A 21,371-nucleotide genomic window follows, 5' to 3' on the forward strand; every position below is an offset into this window, starting at 1 on the left:
AATGACACACAACTTTTCGCTCTGAGGACGCTCGACTTCTTAAACGTCGCTTTACCGATTTCTCACGGCGTCGTGTGTCGAAATTCGAATGTCGGCAAGAGACCAGCCCGTCATTTTTGCGTTCAATTATCTTTCCCTTTCTCCGGCCGGGTGAAGAGATCTCTTGATCCTTCCTTTCCTTCCTGACCTTCTTTACCCCTTCACGCGATTCTTGGCGGGAATATCGTGGCGCCGTTAGTCTCTCGAACCTCAAACTGTTATACAGGCGCGGGCGACTTTCACTAATAACGCACGGCTCGTATGCACGATCGCCCGTCGCGATAATCCGATTCGGGGAATCGGAAGATCAATGCCGCTTCCCGCGTCAACTATCATTTGTCTTTATTCAAACTCTTTCGAGATTGAGCTATTGCTCACGCGGCGGGAAGGGTCTCGATATGTAATATTTTATGAATCGGACAAATTGTTAACGATATCCATCCAGATCCAAAATGCAATTAATTTGTTATCTCGTCATTAATCGATCTATCCAATAAGCAGAGAGCCTGTACATCGCGTGTAGTTGTAGTTTAATTTCTCTTATCGCAAACTTAAGCACATTTCTTGCAATGACTTCTCATTGAATCCATTCACGTTTTGCAAAAAAAAGACTTGCCGCTCGAGCGCCACGCAATTTCTCTGTCAGACTGTTCGAGTTAATCTCTTTAACTAATCAAATTATCGGTTTTAATAATTACATGTTTGCCGCAGCCATTGACGATGCGAAAACTTTCATAGCGAAGTTACTCCGCGTGGAGAGTAAAACTTCGCCGATCGGCGGAACAAGTTCAGTTAACAAGAATCTCACTACCGCGAAAACCGATGTATACCTGACCGACTTTTTAATCGGCCTCCTTCACTCTTTCCGTTCGTCGTCCCGAAGTCGGCGGATTTTCGGTTCACGACGGTTCAAGCCAGCCAGCGGGACGGATTCCTCCGTCCCGTCGCGTACGCTCGCCCACGACACGCGCCGCGACTCCTTGCGTCTCGCTCCGGAATCGGAGCGGAATCGGAATCGATGTGTCGGCGGTTAACTCGGAAGCGCGGACCTTGAAAGCGACGACGGACTATACTCGCTCACTCGCGAAGCTCACGTATCGCCGAGCGTGAAAGTTTGACTGTGCCAGCAGCAGCTTTAATGATCAGCTGAGCTCTAGAGAGAGAGTTTTGCCTCCCACCAAGACGTTCCTCGTCGTCGGTCGCCCGTCCGAGGATGTTTGGGCGCACCTACCGCGTGGAGAAGTGGACATCCGATAAACATCTCGTTGACTGCGACATTTTATAACTGTGCGGTTGACGACGGAACGCCGCGCGTGGTCGTTGTGGTCGAAACGAAATTACTTTGTTAAGTAATGTCCTGTTGCGTTTTCAGGAGGATGATGGCGAATCATTGATAACGCATGCAGCTCTTCATTGCTGTAAAAAATTATTTACCCGCAAACTCGACGGTCGCTCTGTTCGACGATCAATTTATTTCTGTTTCAGAAGATTTGTGAAATCCACAATATTCCTTTACGTGTATGGTCTGATCTAGAAAAAATCATCTTTTTTTCGATTTATTTTGGGATCACAACTGACTCACCAGAGCGATTATCAGCGATACCATCGTGATGCGCCTCTCTCTTTCTCCATTCACCCGATTCGCATCGATTATACACGGTTTAATTAGCCGACTTAGTCATTCATTCATCTTGAATACCTCCATATAACGAGTTTGATTATTTTTCTCTAAGTTTTTACTTACAAATCGAGGAAAATCGATTTATTTAATGACAGGATGCGATTAAAGTCGATCTCGCTTATATGTAGTTTAGAAGCATTTGTGCTATATAATTATAACGTAATGTTATTGTCGACGCCGTAATGTGAAATTTGTATAGTTTATAGATAATCTTACGACTATAATTTTACTGATTTGACGTAATTTCTATACATGGACTCATAAGCTACAACTTTTCCGACTTCAGCACGTAACGTTACTTTATTACTTCCGTTGCTGTCCAATATATTGTGGAATTATGATAATTTACCGTTATGCAACTCGCGATGCGCTCGCGATTCCGTCTCATTTCGAAATCTTATAGACCTCCACCTGCTATTCTTTCGGTCAACGATCGCCTTTGACCGGGAAACTGTAACACTGGGAGTGCGCGATATTGCGGTAAGAATCTTGCAAACAGAAGCGAATCGGCGAAATTTAAAGAATTAGGACAGATTTCACTAGTTTGGTTACAACGTACCGTTATGTCCTGTACCTACAAGTAGTATACTCTATTCTATTCGAACAATGATTTGTGTGCGATGTTTATTTAATTGAAATATCTAGAACATTCAAGATTAATCGATCTTTATTGTCAATTAATATTTTAAACGCGCCATTGATAAACTTGAATTTGCCTAATTTTGCGGTTTTATATTATTAATAATTATTGATTATTATTTATTTATTTTTAAATAATTGTTTATTTAAATTAAGTTAGACTGCTGTTCTATCAGTGCGCAAAGTGCATTAGTGCATCCCGCGGATTCGCCTATTAAGCTGCATATAAATCAACGAGTATTCCCGTCATATCCCATCATCGATCAAATTTATCTCCTATCTCTCCGCACGCGTAACATAATTATTGGATCGCGCGCGCGAGCGCGGCGTGGTGCACCATCGCGTGAATCCGCGCGATTATAGAGCCACGTAATTGGAATCGCTTCGCGAATTAAGCCCGCCGGAGGATTCTCTCGCGCAGCCTCTCGTAGCAAGTCGGCACTCACGTCTCTCACGGCTCTCCCATTTTACGATTATTTACTTGCGAAGTGACCGCGATCCCTTCAAAGCTAATTTTCACGCGGAGGGCCATACGGGCGCGTTTCACGGATCGTTAAATCGCCAAATTGCCGCAAACCCGATTTTATGAGGTCGGGGCCGGGTCTCGCACGCACACACAGAGTGGATTGCACAAAACGTCCCTGCGCTCGTCGAGGGAAAGGAAACGCTGTTTTTCTTTTTTTTTTTTTCCCTCCCCAGCTTTTATCCGACGAACGCGCCGAGATATTCGCTCTGATCTGGACGGCCGTTACGATCCAGGAAATCGACGTGACACGGTCTACTCTTTCTACGCTATCCTTTCTAGACAACGTTCGTTGCGAGAACGGTCTTTCACGCTGTGAAGTGAAGCGGGATTTAAATATGGAAAAAGCAAGCTCGGAACCAGCAGGTATACACGCAGACATTATCGGGACAAGATCGTGAAGGAAAGAGTAGATATAAGGTATGGCTAACGATTTATTTTGCGAAATTCAGTGTGTTTAATTTGTACACGTGAAAAAGAGAAATGAAAACATTCACGAAAGTCTCGGCTTCCAGTAATAACCAAATTGAATGTGACGTCGTGCATTAGTGCGATTTACGTCATACGTATATTATACTATGTTACTGTGCGAGTGTTGTATCCGGGAAAAACCAGGATATTTGTAGACAAATAATATTAGCTTTCTGTTACGCCCACGTGGCGAGGTAGACTCGAAATATTGCGCGCACGATTCGCACCATCTATATAACATTGTTTTATATCTCTATCCGAAATATTCGTTTATTTATTCGAACCTTTACAAATTGCTGTAAACACGAACCTTAAATCAGAAACAAATTCTAATCTTCAAAGTTAGACGGTTAATTAATAAATTAATATTAATTTATTAATATGAAAGAATACACTTTATCTTAATGATTAACACGCGAGTCAGTCATTTTTTCACATCATCTGTAATCAACTCGTTAATCAGCGTATTTCTCCGATTATTCCTATTCTTCGTTAAATCTGCATTTTTATGCACGGCACGTCCATTATCGCTGCATAAAATTTGCATTGTTATACCCTCGGTGCAACACTCATTGCTGCGTAAAATCGTAATGACATATTCGCTGGTTTACGCGTGGGGGGAGAGGATCAATATTCCATTACCCACGAAATGATCTGTATATTACGGTAACATGTACGGCTATCACTTTTTATTTTTGGTCGCACTTTCGATGTAATTAATAAATTCAGAGCTGCACGCGTGGCATTAAAATTTCACGTTGAAATTTATACGCTTGGCAGTGAGAGTGTCCGATGCATCATGACTCTATAAAGTTTATGTATTATTCATGTTACGATATTCCCTTTATGGCGAATGTAACTTACATCTAATATTTTTTATATTTTATATAATGCGTTCGTACGGGGGATCCATTTTTTTTTATTTTTTAGAGAAATATACGATGACCGGTGAACGTTAAATTTTAACTCTCTCAGCTCTCTGACGGCGGAAGCTCCTTGACACGTTCAATCATCCGAAATTTAATCAACATTCCGTCGAATCGGCGGCTCCGCCGCAACAGATGGGGAACGCCTCTGATCGAGGCAACTTTCTAAAATATCGGAACCGCGGGGAAGAGCGCCGGAATAATCGTAGAGGAAGAGAGAAGAAAAAAAAAGAAATATTTACCGGCGCCATTTGCGCCACTCACTGCACCGTTTCCGCCGTCGACTTTGTTATCCTCGGTTATTCGCGCGGAATCGAATTGCGCGACGGATCGGATTTTAAACGGCGAGAGAAGAAACTCCTTTCCGGTTTCGCACTCGTGCGTTTATTGTCGACCGTGGCGGATCGCGAGCCGCGATTTTTGTGTCCGTCGCTTCTCACCGCGGAAAAGCCAGCGTTGACGCGCGGGTTGCGTAACGATAGCGTGGACTTTCCCTCCCGTATTGATCGAAAATTTCCGAGTAGACAGTTATACGTATTTGAGCGACACGCGGTACGCAGCTTCCGTTTATACAGCATATCGACCATTATTGGTAACGGCGTGCTTGATATATCGCGGAATGCCGCGGAAATATTTCGATTTACCGCGGCCGAAGATAGCTCGTATTCTGGTACATTCACGAGATTACCAGCGATGTTGTTACGTTATACTGCGATTGCTGTAATATTTTAACGTTAGTAACGTTATTTGATGTACATTGCATTATTCTATGTCCCAATCTCATATCCCTCCAATATTACGATGTATTATAGCTTCGCTACGCAGCTATTTTATTTCATGACATTTATATTAATGATGCGATGTGAAATACGCTATAGTATAAATTGATGTGAAAGAAATTTTAAGAGCGTTAAAAATGAGCTTTCTAAATCCGCGATTTACGTTACTGCATGAATAAAAAGAAAAATGAAGTATTGGCAAAATGTGAAATAAAATAGAGAGCGAGAGAGAGGAACGAGAAAAATATTTTCTTTTAATCTCTTCTAACGCAAAAACTTGTGGCTCGATCGTTTGTAAGTAAAATGGAAATTTCGTTAATACATCCTTGCATCAACTCTGATTTCTCCGTAAAACACACTCTTCATCTTCCAGATGCAATCTTCCGCGAGATTATAAAACATTTCGTGCTACTCATTGTATCGTCATCGATTATTCATGCAGGGTTTAATCTACGGGATTAATCGTTTCTTATCGAATCTTGGCAGAATTAGGCGCGACGGTATATCCCATATTTCATTACAGCGCCTTCGTTAACCGACGCCACCACCGAAAACAAGTTCTTCTTTCCTCGTTTTGCGTCCACGGCCGCTCGTATCTGGGTGATATCCGGTTTCGGGTATCGTTTTCTCGTCCGGAGCCGTCTCGAGTTTTCGGCGCTCGCCGTAGAAAGCGAAGCGCCGCGGGCGACTCGTGTGTCGTGAATTCTTCCACGTGCCCATTTGTCGCTTGCTCTCTCGCTGTATACGCTAGATACAAGTTGGACAATAATCACAGCCATAGAAATGGAAAATTATATCTCCCGTAAACTCGATCTCGTGTGGAGAACGTGATGAAATAGAATGAACCGTGCACCTGCCGCTCAATACGCCGCATGTTATTTTGTACAGTATAATTTCATAATCTCGATAATCTGACGTTCAATTTCTCAATAAGAGATACTTCAAGTAAAAAAAAATAGATCTTTTTGTGAGAGGATAAATTTATAATAATATACGAATACATTTAAAGTGGAATTTATTTATTAAATCATCGATTTTTTTCATTCAAAAGCGAAGTAGCTTACAAGAACCTGTTTCTACGATTTATTCGTGCAACAAGCGCTTTAATTTATTGGCGGACATAACCGAATCTGGTACACCTATAAGCGCACGAGAAATATATTAATAATTTTATGCTTTTTATCACCTGTAAGCGTCGAGGAAATAAATCATTGCGGAAACCTTTCACGCTGCCTAAGCGACAAAAGGAAATGAACTAGGGCATGCTATTACCTAATATGGCAAACAAGCGATTTATGAAACTTTTGAATAATAACGAGGTAAAATGACACTTTCAGTTTAATGAAGCGAAACTTTAATATTCGCGCAACTAGGCTATTAGTTTCAGAGAATAGTTGTTTGAAGACTTTCGTCCAACTTATTTATATTGCTTGTCTCGGATTATCAATTCCTGCCGCGCTCCGGAAAAGTGTGTCGTGTATAGCGACGACCTTCATCGCTTAACTTGCAGTTTTCGAGCAAATCAGATAAACAGAATTGTTAATCCGTTATATCGAGATTTGTTTGGAAAATTCGACAAAGTTAATTAAAATTACGGGGATTTACGGGAGATAAAATTTAATTATTATTTTTCCTGCGATAACTGTTAAATTATCGTATTAAAAAATAAAACGTCAGAATTGCGTTAGCGTTATAATGGGTTGTCATGAGTAATTTGGTAAACAGAACAGAAATGGTTACATCGATCTCAAATGCGTGTTTAACTTTGAATTTACGTGGCACGGGCTATACACAACTATGTTTTGAACGAAGCTACCTCTCTCCTTCAAAGCGTTTTTAACACATGAGGCCGCTGCATATTTAACGAGATACCTTTAATTAACGCGATTTTATTTAACTTCGGTGACTCCTCCCCTGAAGCCATATACGGACACGACAGCTTTGTAGATTATCTGTATTCTGCCTGGCGCACGACCGTGATTCTGTAATGCTCGCCGAGAGTGTGTATACATACTCAATTCTACAATTCCGCCGACGTCGGCCGCACGCAAATATCGACAAAAACGGATTACATAAGATACTTATCCGTCCGATTATTACCGAGGAAACTCATATCATTACGAGCAATGACACCGAACTTGAAGCTGTAAACTCGTCGTTTTAACTAACTTTGTACAAATCTTTCAAGTGTTATCTGTTAATTGATTTAGCAAACATCGCGCTTCGCACTTTTAAGAAGGTTCTTTCATACAAAAATCTATTTTTTTCCGAATATATTATAGAATCTGAAAAATGTGCGTTTCTGAAATTTCACTCGGATTATATACGGGTGAAAAAACCAGAATCGAAGGAAATAAAAATCGAAAAAGGCAAAACAATGTTTTTTTACGAAGAAAACTGCCTTTGTTGAGAAACTTATATCAGTTAAGTATGTGAGAAAATTTATTTAAAAACTTTGAAACTCATTTTAAAAACGGATTGTGTGACCGATTTCGAATTGTATGTCAAAATATAAAATAATTATTTCTCTTGGGCTCTTTGATCAATTTTATTTATAAAAATTCTGATTTTTTTATTATATAAGTTTATGTGAATCTTTTTAAATATTGCTATTCTGTTATCATTTTTCATCTGTTTGTCATTTCGGTAGCCATAACAATCGTACCATCCCAGATAGCACAAAGAGCTAAAAATAACTCACAATCAGTCATATGTCATTAATACTGAATTCATTTTCAGATGCAGAAGAAGAATTTTTTTATAAAAATTCTGAATAAGAATTCCTTTTGCACCTGAAAATAAACTCAGTATTGATGACATATGACTGAATATACGAACGGATTTTTTTCTAATTCTGTGTGCGCGCTATCTAGGATATTCATATAGGGAATAAGAAGCTTCGTTCTTTTTTGCTGTAAATAATTACGAGGCGCAACCATGGGCATCGGATAAAAAAAGAATTTCTTTTGCCTCACATAATTTATACATATTATTAACCTTATATCATTAACTTTAATAAAAAGATTCTGAAACATTGTTTAAATTTAATAAGTATAAAAAAATAAAAGATTTGCCATAAAGAGCTTTTCTTTATGAATTAAAAAGAAAGAAGAATTCATAAAGATTCATAAGGATTACTTATTTTTTAACGCTCTGGATGAAAAAAATATCCTCTGAATTCTTTATTAACTAATTATTTTCTGAACATACATATTTACAGACATTCCGTAGAGATTTATGCTGATTAGATTAGATTAAGATTAAAGATTGACGAGTCTCGGGCACCCTGTATAAGTATGATATATTAAGTCTTCCACTTCTGACATACGCATATCAAGCAGGAGCGTAAAAATGTGACCATGACATATGTAAAACGCGACCACGCCAAGATAGTTACACGAATAAACGGTTATGAGGTGGTTAACCTCGATTGTTATAGCAAGTGCAATTAGTATTTTAAGTGTGGCTTGATTGTGAGTCACAGACCGACTACTTTCTCAGTCGCGCTTTTTCTCAGATGCTCATGCAACGTCCCGCGTTAACTTTCAGCTCGCAGCGTGGATTCCTCGCATCGTCCGAGGATAACATCGGTCATGGTAGACCGCTACGTTAATTTTTCCGGTTACTGCTCTGCCGAAGAGACCGCCAACAAATTTAATTTTAATCTCTTAGGAAGCACGGGAGCGCGACCAAATTATTCTTAATAAAGGAAAGTTGTGATGTAATTATATCATCTGAGCCGAGAGTTCTGCGGAGTATTTTCTCGCGATAAGCGTCGAGTCTAATTGAAGGCGCGACGAAGAGAAAACACGAGTCCGACTTGTAATTTGATTACATAATTATGAGATTTGATTAATATTTATTGATTATTAAATGATGGAAGTGACATAAGTGTTAAGAGATCCGTCGAAGCGTGGAGCAAAAAATCAAGTTGTAATTAAGTAACAGCTAATTAAGACGTAAGTTAGATTACGTTAAATGCTTTTAAATGCTAAACAAAAAAATCTAAAGCGTAAAACGTGCAATCTTACGAGACTAGTTCCTATCTTAGGATTTAAATTGCATTACGCTAAATAATTGGCAGAAATAACGAAGTCAATAAGCGTGCGGTGAATGTAAACAAATATAGTTTCGTTAGAGTCGTTATAATTGTAATTTGACGATGATCGAGGGATAATCATATCACAATTACTCAAGCATCGCTGCCGGTAATTATATTATCTGTCTATATAACATTGCAGCTCGCGAGAAAGAAGGCTGCATTATTCGAGATCACACAGCTTCACACATTGAAAAGTGTATTCTGACATTTTTATACAACCACGCGAACACATCGATCCGTTCACGCTTATTTTCACTTTCCTGATTATATGGTTGGACAATAGAAACTACGAAGTTAAAAAAAAAAGAAAAACCATTGTTAGGGAACTAATTAAAGGAGAATGGAGAGAAACATCTCGGTAAGACGCACTTTGTGTATTTATCAGCAGATGTTTTTCTTTTTTTTTTATGTAACTGACATTTGACTCAAATAACAAGTAAACAAACGTTTCCCGATGATAATAGAGACGTCCACGTGCGAAAGTTTCTTAATCTTCGCGCGAGAGACGCACGAATCTTCGCGTTAAGGCGACTGTCCAGAAAATGTTAATAAGAACTCGTGGAGAGGCGGGGAGGGGAAGAAGGGGACGCATCGGCTGCCCCATGGCAACCGCACATTTTCCTTGCGATTTCACTTTCTCCGATGTGGCATAATTGCGCGTGTTACGAATCGTAATACTCGATTCCGCCGCGCGCCACACGCTCATGTAACGCAATCGCGCGCGATCGTGTTTCAACAATGTAGGACCCGCGAACCTGTCAACCGCCTCTCACGCACGCATTCACACGCGCGCGCCGCGCAACGTACACGCGGTACGCGCAATACGCCAACTTCTATCGACATTTCAACAAATCGCGTAACGGTACTGGAGAGATGTCATCTCGTCGAGAGAATCGATACTCCTCGTATTTCATTGTCAAAAACTATAAATGCGACGTGACGAATATTGCGGCTTTTCTCACGTGCCGTTCGCGATCGCGATTGACCGCAATCGAATTGCGAATACTACCTTAATTGGCACCGCAGCCTTCACGATATCCTGATTTTATCGAGTGCAGATTGCGTACAGATTGCGTATTTGGACAGACGTTGCAAGGTAACGATCGTTGGAACTTTCTCATTTACGGAAAGTTGCAAAAGTTGTTTCTTTCGCGTGAGTAGGTAAACTCGTAGAGACAAATTTGTTTCCAGGTTGTTTTCCCCCAAAGGACAGGTGCATTAGTGCCGAAATTGGATAATGTCAAAGTTTATAGCTCTGCTCACAATTGAGTATAAATCTTAAGAGATTTTTTATTTTTACAGCACACAATCAGCAAAATTAAACATATAATGCTAAATTAAACATATAATTTATTTCTATTCTTTGCGATGAATTAATCTTGATTTACGCTGAAAATACTTGCGCGCGTATTTAAAGTTATGTGTATTCAAACTTTAGAGTTCTTGACGCGAATTCGCGTTTCGCACATATTTAATATTAAATAAATCTTTTCGTTGAAGGATTGACGGACAAAGTACAATGATTTTTCTACTCTTTATATACACATTAGAATTTCTTCATGGAAAAACTTAATTTATCTATATGCAATGTGTTAGAATTGTTTATTTAAATATTGAACGAAGAACATATATAATATGCATTTCCAAACATAACAAACTACATATAATATCTATATATTGTGTGAATAATAATTTACTTAATGTGCTGTAATTATAAGGTACATCGTCAAAATTAATTTTAGGCCTCTCAGAATGCAAAATATGCGTGTTCAGAAAATGTTCTTTCGTTACAAACGGTGTTAAATTAAAATAAAGAAAGAGCAAGATGAAGAAAATATATTATATTATTTATATGAAAAAAATCAATTTGTATGGAAGAGATAAAGATGCTTCAATAGTTGAGGATAAATAATGAAGTAACGCGCGCTATTGGTCCCGTAAGAACATCCTATTCTATATGTATTGTTTTTCCCTATTTACTATATTTTTGAGAATTGACAGATCACGTAGTAAGATTATTATGTCTTTTGATTATTATGTCTTTTCGTTCAACTTGATTGAAAAGCGTCCTTCATCTTGTTCTCGTTTGAACGTCTCGTTTGAACCTCCTTCACTTCCGTGCTGTTGCTTATTCTTAGCGTTATTGACGCAAAACATCTTCTTCCAAATATTGGCGAACTGGGCAGTCATACTCGCGTATATTATGGGATTGTAGCAGATGGAGGACTTCGCGAGGAGCGCTGGCAGCACCGCTACGATATGGGAGGTTTGTACCTGCAATCATACACGCGCGCGTATCACCTTTCATAAGCTATAATTCTTCACAGCCCGCCGTAAGTGGGGAGCCATAAAATTAATGGAGTCATTGAGAAGCTATCGACGTGTCAATCATTAGATTCTGATATGGCTAGTCAGTCACGAGGAGATTGACCTCGTTGCATGGATAAATAGATTTTACCGCCTTAACATGTATGCTGCAATACCGTCTCTTGTTATTTATTTATGTCACACATCAACGATTTACGAATTACGAATTTGGAATAATTAATTGATAACTAATTAAAAATTAGCTTCGCGCGCAACAACTGTTCTTTTTAAGATCTTCAGAACATTGAACTTCTTGTGACTTGACTTGAGTATACTTACGTAGAAATATTGGGTTGCGAGTGCAAGAACGGCGTATGGCGACCAAGCAATTAGGAAAGCAAGAATCATTAAGTATACCATCTTAGTGACTTTCTTTTCTCGCCTATTCCTCACACCTGGAACGAGACAAATAAGAATAATAATCAAGAACAATAATACTGTCGATAAAAATTAATTTTATTGGAAGTAATTGAGAGAGAAATTACTTTATAATACTCCTTTCATAAGACAGTCTTAACTCCCATTTATCATCGATGTATTTATCATCGATATAATATTCTTTTATTAATTTGGAATTAACTCTTTCTCTTTTTTTTTAGCAGAAATTGCGTTCAATTTAAACAAAGAGGAGCTTACGTTTCATTTTTGTACGACTATGATAATATATTATTGTTTAAAATAAAATAAAACGTTACTCACCGATCCTTTTTTCTATTTTCTTCAAAGTCTTTATTATGCCGTAATAACTGCTGGTGATTATTATGATAGGAAGGAAGAAGCCAAAAATAAATAGAAATCCGATGTAAGTATCGTTGTGCGTCTTAGGATCGTGTATCTCCCAAGATACGCTGCAGGATATGTTACCTGCCTCCAGGCCATAAGTCCCCCAATTGAAAAACGGCGGTAATGACAAGCAGAGTGCGTATATCCAAACCAAGAACGCCAATATGTAAGCATTCCTGTAACAAATTTTTTTCTAAAGGTAAATATTCCATTTATACGACAATTTACGAAAAATATTAAAACAAAAAATAAACGTTCTACGAGAAATTGTACCGCTAATTTATATTAATTCGGTCAAAATTCGTGTTTTCACTTTTCTCTTGTTTTGTCTATCTTGCTCATTATTTGTGGAAAAAATGTTTTTTGTTCAGAGAAACGAGAAACATTTTTTCATAGAAACATAGAATATAGACGAACGCGTTAACCAATGTAAATAAACAGTCAATCACAAGCAAATAAAAACGTGAAAAAAAGAAAAATAAAACAAGTGAAAAGTGAGAACACAGAGTTTCTCCACTTTAACGTTTTTCTACGCGCACCAGTTTTTCTGATGCGGAAGCGGAAAGTCAAAGGCAATTTCGAATTAAAAAAAGCGTATGACAATATAACAATCGTTGTCTAATTTAAATTAATTTAATTATATACATCAAGAAGAAATTTAATTATATGCAAAAATGCACATAAGTATAAAAAGATATAAATCAATATTAATAACATTGTCAATTATGACGCCAATCGTTGTTCTATTAATTACTACAAATACTGTATTATAGATACTTGAACAATAAAATAAAAATTCTTGCGTTTGTTTCTCAATGAATATTAAGTTTTAATTACATTAAAAAGAAAAATTAATAACCATTTTTTACAAAATATTACGTTTGCAGATTCAAATTTATATTTGTCATCAAACATTTTTCTCTCTGTAGCAAATTTAGATAAAATTTTTTAACGATTTTTGAATGTTTGATTATATTAAATATTTTGGCAAATTGTATAATTAAATTTAATGTATTAAAATTTTAATTAAAATTAAACAAATTATGTTAAAAAAACTAATTCTTTAATTTTCTAATTTCCGTTTTTTTAAATTTTAGATATTATTAATTCAATATCTTATGTCTGTAAAATTGATTATAATGAATATTTTTCTTATTTATTGATTTGTTTTCTCTTATAATGAATTTTTATCAATTTTACTGTCAAGTCATAAATAGATAGCGATAATTGCCGTACAAATAGCGATTATATCATTAATCATCGCGTGTTAATACTTCAGTATGGATCAGTTTTAACTCGTTAGTGAAACGGTTAACTCATTAGTAAAATCACGGATTTACTAAAGCGGATTGAAAGTCCGCTCTTTTGATCGGTTATACTACCACTTTCTCGTGCATAAAATAGGATTCCTTGATAACAAGGAGATCATTTTTAAGCCATCGTTAATTGCGAAAACCTGAGAAATGACCTTGAAACAGAGTCAAGACGATGATATTGCATTTTTTAAATATCAAACGATAGTAATCGCGACGATGTCCTTGCTGAAAGACGTAATGACGTTTGATATCAGTTGGCATTTTATCGAAGTAATTTACGCTTAATATTGCTTAGCATGCGCGAGCAGTATGCAAGTCACTTTACGGTCTGTCGCGAAGAAAATAAGGTAAGGTAGCACGTTTCACAATGTAATGCTACTTAGTCCTAACATTCTTTTATCATTCTTCAAACATGTTTTGTTACTTGTCCGTCTTCCGTGCACAACGGAAGAAATGGGAGAGTGTGATGCAATTAAAAATTCATCGCAAACCCGTGCAAATTACATTTTGAAGGTGTTAATGGTCATCTCGTAGATGTGATGAGTAGCATCGCTTCCTGGAGAACGTTGCGATGAAAGTGTGCGATAGAAAGTCGCGGAATGCGCAAGTTAATCATTTCTCCGTGTTGGCAGCTTTTGTATTATAATCGTTACGTATCACCGTGAAAAGGAAAAGATTTTTTGGAAGTGTAAAGATTAATGTGTGTCGAGTAGAAAGCATTATTTTTTTGTTTTTGTTTTGACAACACGCATTTTGTGTGTTAATCATAAATTTATAGAGAGATTCACCAATTTTTTCAGAGTTCTGATAAACTGATTAGATAAGTAAGAGAAATATATATATACATTTTTTTTTTGAACTTATATTTTTATTCTGAGCGTGTATGAAAGAGAAATAAATTTTTTTTTTACCTTATTGATAATGTCTTTATCGGACATGTGACTAGTAGGAATCTTTCTATTGCCATCACTGTCAGATTACCAATACTGGCAAATCCCATAGTAGTCATGAACCATGCGTACCTGAAATTAGAAAATTGATTTGTGCATAACATAAATCGAGTAATTGAATAGAATATTCTACATAGCAGATTATTCTGAGAATTAATCTTGAGTTCTTTACGTTACAACTTTTAATATAACTCAAGGAAAGGCTATCCATTATTATAAATTCTATTACTGCTTATATGAATCTCTCAGAAGCCAAATTGATCAACTCTACTTTCTGAAATTTTTCAATTTTAATTCCAGAACATCTAATGAACTTATAACTTTATCAATTTTCTCTATTTTATGAAGAGCTGATTAAAGATAAAGAAAGGGGGGAGGAAGGGGAGGGGAGAGAGAGAGAGAGATTGACTTTCGACAGATTTATATAATAGTATTATATATATTATATTAAATGAAAGTAGATATTATTCTGAAAGTAGATATTATTAATAAATACGTTTTGTTGTAAAACATAGTTTTAGGCATAACAGAAAAAAGTTTATGTATTTCAAGTATTACGCGCAATATTTACAATGTGCAATTTTTCAATCGTACACTCTGGGAATTGTTTCGCTGTTCCAGCTAGAATTCTATTATAAATATTACACTTAAATTATATCGCTGTTTTTAGTGTTTTTTGTATCTGCTAAAAAATTGTCTGTCATACGTAGAATTTATAGCAGCAATATTCTAAGAATGTATGCAAGAAAATATAGATTCAAATATGATTGGAATTTTGATTGGAGTCTGGGCTGATTAAACGTCATAGAGAAACTTTCTTGCTAAATTTGACAAACAGTTTAGATATAATTTCTGTCTCTGTTATTTATATTGATTAAATACAAAATATACGTGATATCGCAGTGCTTACTAATCACTAATCACTTTTAGCTAATTTCTCGTACCTAAATAATTCTTGCTATAATTGCAAAATTACTTTTTTCAGTGTATTAATCGAACAATTTTATTGATGTTTTAAATATAGTTAAACCTAATAAGATGGTTGAAAATATTATAACTAGATCTGATCCGATTTTCTGACATTTAAATTTCCGTTCAATTTAGATAGCAATTTTTTTACCATTTTTTGTTAAATGGACACGTGCATACTTTTATCAGTCGTGCCAAAAACATATGAGATATTTATATAAATACTCTTAAGATCAATCTCTATCTGTAGATTTATACGGAGAAATAAATTTTTGATTAATGATATTATTTTTTTGTGTAATAATGATGACATACCACAGACACACTTCGTGATTCCAAAACCATTCACCTGCGATCGCCGATGTCATTGCGAAAGGGTTTCCCATCGCAGCTACTAGGAAATCTCCAATCTGTCATAATAAACATGTCAAGCATTACAAATACGCCTGAAAATGGTCATACTAACTTAAAGTATAATTGTATATTTAGAGCCACTATATCTTCTGAAATGACAAGTTAGGTAATTTGCATTATATTCCTGTCATAGAGACAACATATTATTTATTATCAAACATATTGCATTTGTACTACTTATATAAAGTCGGAGTAAATTATATAAAGTGCAGAGAGAGATGTACCTTTTGTATTTAAACAAGATTTCGTAATAATATCGAGAAGAGACAACTTTTCAAAGTTATCGGAAGTTAACTTCCATTGCATCTCATCAGTGATGTGAAGCCTTTGTTTCACGTCGCTCAAAAGAGTATCCTACTAAAGAATTGCTTTACAGAAATAACAAATAGCAAAACAAAGAACACGAATTTTATAACATCAAAAAATAAATAAAAAATAATTAATTAAAATTAAAAATCAAAGACAATAAAAAAAAATAAAGATATGCGTGTCATTTGGAATATATAAATTTAAAAAAAGTAATCTTGAATTTTTAAGAAAAATTATATATTTTTCTAGAATAAAAAGTATGTTTCTACGTTTGGATTAATTAATCTTTATAATGACACGATATTTGGTGAATTTTTTAAATTTTATTATTATTAAGCAATTTTTTGCAAGAGCATTATTTATTTATTATTAAAAATATAAATTAACAACATTATTATATTTTCACAGGCTTCAAACACGTTTATTCTTTAATTCAAAATTTTAGATGACATTCGGGAAAAGCGTGCATTTGATATTTGAAATCGATTACATCTCCAACTCACTGCAGTTTTCTCGTATTCGCATCATTAACGAAGCATTAATGAAGTTTTTTTTCCTCATTGCCAATTCATCGTGTGACATCGTTGAGAAAAAGCCTTAGCTATGTGACGAAACACAGATGGCTGTCACATAAATCTACCATTTTATGGCCTTTTATCCTTATTTCCTAACCAGAAGTGACTTGACATTTCGAAACATGTTCTTCTAATGCTTAAAATGTCCACTTAAGTAAAGTGTCTTGTATTAATTACCTGTAATCGTTTCAGTAGAAAATTGTGTTTGATAAAACTAATTAAACAACATTCTTTCGAAAACATATTAGAAGGAAAAGACATAATGTGTAAAAATATCTTTGTTCGATACATTCGCAATTTTGTACATTATATTTTGTATATAAAATTTTTGGTAACAATTGTGCAAGTAATAAATTGATAATATAAGATTTAAAAAATAATGTGTATGTGTGTGTGATACATATATACATTACAATTATATCATAAAAAATGTGCTTTGTTATAGTAAGCTTGGATGAAAGAAAATAATGATTTAGAATTAACGTAATAGTAATATATTTTCAACTTAAAAAAAAAAAACTTATATTACTATATTCTTTTTATCTTAAATATTAATAATTTTCTAAGATTTCTTTTTGCAGAAAAATAATATGTTTAAATTAAATACATATTTAAATAATTATCAATTAGCCTGTACAAAACATAAATTCTTACAAATATTTAAATATCATTTTATTGTGATAATAATTATTTTTTGCGACATTATACGAAAATGCGACGTTATTGATCCGTCGTAACATATTTAATTTGTTCGGTCAAGTATTCATGCTAATTTCATTTTCCCACAGCAAGTTTACCTATTTTATCAACAAATTAAATATATTTTTCTTCACAAACATCTGACGTAATACCACGCTTTTATTATAATTATTTTTTAATGTAATATTTCTCTAGTATTTTTTATCAAATATATATGTAGGTATTTCAATTGAGTCCCATTCGTATATTATATATAAACTCCTTTCATATTTTGACATAATAATTTTTTAAAAACGTCATTGAATATTATTTAAAAACGATTACGCAACAAAATTTTCTTATAATCAGTCGAATAAGTGAAGCTTTAAAATATTCCATTTCAAAATAAAATTGTTATAAAGAGCGATTTTGAATCCCAGATGTATTTAGATATTTAAAAATTCACAGGTCACTACAGTTCGATTTTAAAATTTATTGAATTGGAGAGAAAGAGGAAAAGAGCGAAAAAGAGAGGCAAATAATTGATTTCTTCTTTTTTTTTCCTAAAAAGTTATTGACGTCAACCTTAAAAGTCCAAAAAATGCATAAACAAAAGGTGGCTTCGTACCTATATTTAGAATTATTTGTATTGTAATTTGAAATTATAATTATGAAATATAAATTATAATAAACTATAATATTATAATTAAAATTATAATTATGATTATATTTAAATTATAATTATATTTAAAATTATAATATAATAAATTGTAATTATGAATGAATTTTTCTGTTTTTTTTAATAATAAAGGTGAAAATTGAAGATTTCGATGTTTGTCTGACCAATGAGATAACTCGAGCAGAAAAGATATAATGTTACCATATTATTATACTCCATATTATGTGTTGTACATTGTAATTTTGTATTATAGAATGAATGATTGAATTTCTTTCGTAGCCGCAGTTATACAAAACTACCTAAATTGGCGTTAAAACTTCGGTAATATACGCTAATTTCGTGAATCGCATGACGAAGAAATCCATTCATTTTAAAGTGCCTAACTAGAGTTAAATACCATTATTACCATTTTTACATTACTATGGGGTAATATGTTTTCACAATACATTGACGTACGAAATTAGACTGACAATGAGCAGCTATTTTAACAATATGTATTACGGACATGGCTGTTTTTATTCTCTATATTTTAGCTGTTATTTTAACTCTATATTTAGGCTGTTTATCTTCTCTATATTTTAGCGCTTCTCTATATTTTTTTTCTTCCATAAAAAATACGTCGGAACAATAATAACGATATATTTCTTCTTTATTACAGATTTATCTAATCTAGACTTTGAAACTTCCACAAAACTTCTTAATTAAGTCTTTTTAATGAGTTCTTGAATATTCATAGCTAAAGTTAATAAAGCTTCTAATTGTTCGTTTACTTCGAATATAAATTTGATGTAAAAATATATTCATATGTATATGTACGTTTAAAATATTGACTAAATATTGACGGACATTACATTCCTTAGCGAAAGCTAAATATAAAATCGACAGAAACATCGCTAGAATCGCTGTTATTGATTGTCTATAATCTTTTTTAAGACATCGTATATGAATACATATAAAAAAATTTATCTGTATAATTTATCAAGCGCAAGATGCCTGCAAATGTACGAATTATTATTAAAGTTGCAAATCGATATTTATAGAGATTAATTTTTACTTTTATCATTATTCGAAAAAAAAAAGGAATTTAATGATTAGAATACATCATTAAATAAGAGGTACTCACGACCATGTTGACGAGGACCACGTTGTTGGGTGTCCACAGTACATTGGCGTTCTTAACGACCGTTACTATGACCAGCAGATTCAAGACGAAACCGAAAAAGCCGATGAAACCCAGCGTGATCGCCGCGAAAGTATAGATACCGGTTAATGTTCGTTCCTCGTGGATGAAAACGTCGTCCGGCAGATCGGCGCTCAGATTCAACGACATGTTTCGTATCGTCGGTTGGAACTTCCGGCGTATCAGTCTCCGGCGAACGGAAATCTCACTCCACGTTAGAAAGACGAATGAAACTCGGTCGACGAGAGAACGGGTATGATCGACGCGTCTGCGCCCTCGGAGGTTCTCGGAAGTCAAAAAAAATTCGGATCAGTTGAACGCGGCGGATCTGTCTCGGTCGCGTTAATCAAAACCAGTAGCTGGTTTCAAAGTCAAGCTACCCTTATATAAAGCTCTAAGCCGCTCCCGCCGCACATCCCTCTGGCCGTTATCCAACAGAAATGAACCTCCCAACGTGAAAAAGCAGGGTCATGTGCGCAGGTCAAGCGAACCACCATTGTATTCTGTCACTCGCGCTCTTTTTTTTTTTGTAATTTACAAGCGTTTACTTTGATGTGATTTTTTTCGATATTCCTAATCCTCGAAGCCGATTTCAATGATCCTTTAACGTTTTAAACTCGTTTCTCATTCCTCTCTAGTTTCAATTGACGTTTGGAGAAACGAAGTTTCTTTACCGTCACGATAGTTTAGTCCGTTTTAACTAACGTTTACAGGGAATGTCCAATTAGCTTAGAGCGAAACTAGCTAATGTATAAAGTCTGTAATTTCACTTGTACTTTATCTGCCTTAGCTTCCGGAAGAAACAAAGCCATAGTTAAACTAAATGTAAAGTTCAATATCAAATTAAATCGGCCTGTAATCTTTACCGACTGAAAACAATTTTGATTGAAAGATCTAAACGTCCATCATTAAACGTGAATCACAGATCCACGTCGTCTGCGGGATATTCCTCCGTTTGTGTTTACGTACACAACTTGATATCGCGGTATCTACTACTGTGTAGTCATTGTGCACATTATTGCGCATCCTCGTGCAGATGAAATTCTATCTGTTCGCTCAAGTTACAAGAGACAGCATCATCTTGCAAAATAATAGTCATTTTCTGCGGAAGAACACGACGTTCTTTAATTCTCCGCGTATATAAATTGATTTGGCAATTCTTTTATCGGCACATCAAAGACGTATACATTTTTCATTCCTCTTTTCCCTCTTTGTAAAAGGCAACTATTATAAAAAAAAAATAAAAGCTCCGAAGGATAGTAGAAAAACTTATTTATGATGGTTAATAATTTTTTACTACGACAAACAATCAAAAAATAAAAACAAGTTCTGGGGACGATTAAGATCATCTCTTATTTCGAACAATTCGATTTTAAAAGGTTTTTTTGTAAAAAACAAAGGTCAATAAAATATAGATAATTAAGTTGTCGTTAATGAATAATTGATCACAAACTGAGAAAAGGAATTCTTTTTAAACAATTGATCTGGTTCGGAAACGTTACCCGAGCGTGTCTGTGTGATTTTATCCTTGTACAATATGAGGTGAATAAAATGGGTAATATGACACACGGAGACACTCGGGTGACGTTTCCGAATACAACCCAGATCAATTGTTTAAAAAGAATTTCTTTTCTCAATTTGTGACCAATTATTCGTTAACGAGAACTTAATTAAATATCTATCTCAGCAAACACCAAGTTACATGTAACGTACTTGTTAGTTGTAATGTCCCACTCGACAATATAACTTTGATATGTTATATGTAAATTACTTGGTGTTTGCTGGGAGTATTTATGTATAAAACTTTCTGGATAATTTAATTGTTATTTGAGTTTTTCTGAAAAATGTTTCCGTCTAAATAAACTAAAAAAGTCTAAGAAATTAGTCAAACTTTTTATAGAAATTCTGAGAAATAATACAAAAAATTTTGAGAAATTGTTTCACCATAGAATAACAATACTATTCAGCAGTGATAAATAATAGTACGTACT

The 21,371-nt window shown here is 34.9% G+C and overlaps 1 protein-coding gene across 1 annotated transcript; it reads right to left on the reverse strand.

Annotated features, from left to right (window-relative positions):
* Window positions 1-10,825: 10,825 nt before the first annotated feature.
* Window positions 10,826-19,809, reverse strand: LOC105451907 (rhodopsin-like). Its single transcript, XM_011692639.1, has 6 exons — window positions 19,324-19,809; window positions 15,861-15,955; window positions 14,538-14,648; window positions 12,227-12,486; window positions 11,807-11,922; window positions 10,826-11,434 (listed from the first exon to the last, which is right to left on the reverse strand). The coding sequence occupies exons 1-6, from the start codon at window positions 19,528-19,530 to the stop codon at window positions 11,195-11,197; spliced, it is 1,029 nt and encodes a 342-aa protein (XP_011690941.1). The 5' UTR covers window positions 19,531-19,809; the 3' UTR covers window positions 10,826-11,194.
* Between the last annotated feature and the right edge of the window lie 1,562 nt (window positions 19,810-21,371).

This window comes from Wasmannia auropunctata, unplaced genomic scaffold (assembly GCF_000956235.1).
Source record: "Wasmannia auropunctata unplaced genomic scaffold, wasmannia.A_1.0 LD336041.1, whole genome shotgun sequence".
Taxonomy (NCBI): domain Eukaryota; kingdom Metazoa; phylum Arthropoda; class Insecta; order Hymenoptera; family Formicidae; genus Wasmannia; species Wasmannia auropunctata.

Coding starts and splice junctions, on each gene's coding strand:
- LOC105451907 (XM_011692639.1), bottom strand. CDS start 19,530: ATGTCGTTGAATCTGAGCGCCGATCTGCCGGACGACGTTTTCATCCAC. Junction 14,649..15,860: donor AATCACGAAGTGTGTCTGTG/GTATGTCATCAT, acceptor TTCTAATTTCAG/GTACGCATGGTTCATGACTA. Junction 11,923..12,226: donor GAAAATAGAAAAAAGGATCG/GTGAGTAACGTT, acceptor GTCTCGTTCCAG/GTGTGAGGAATAGGCGAGAA.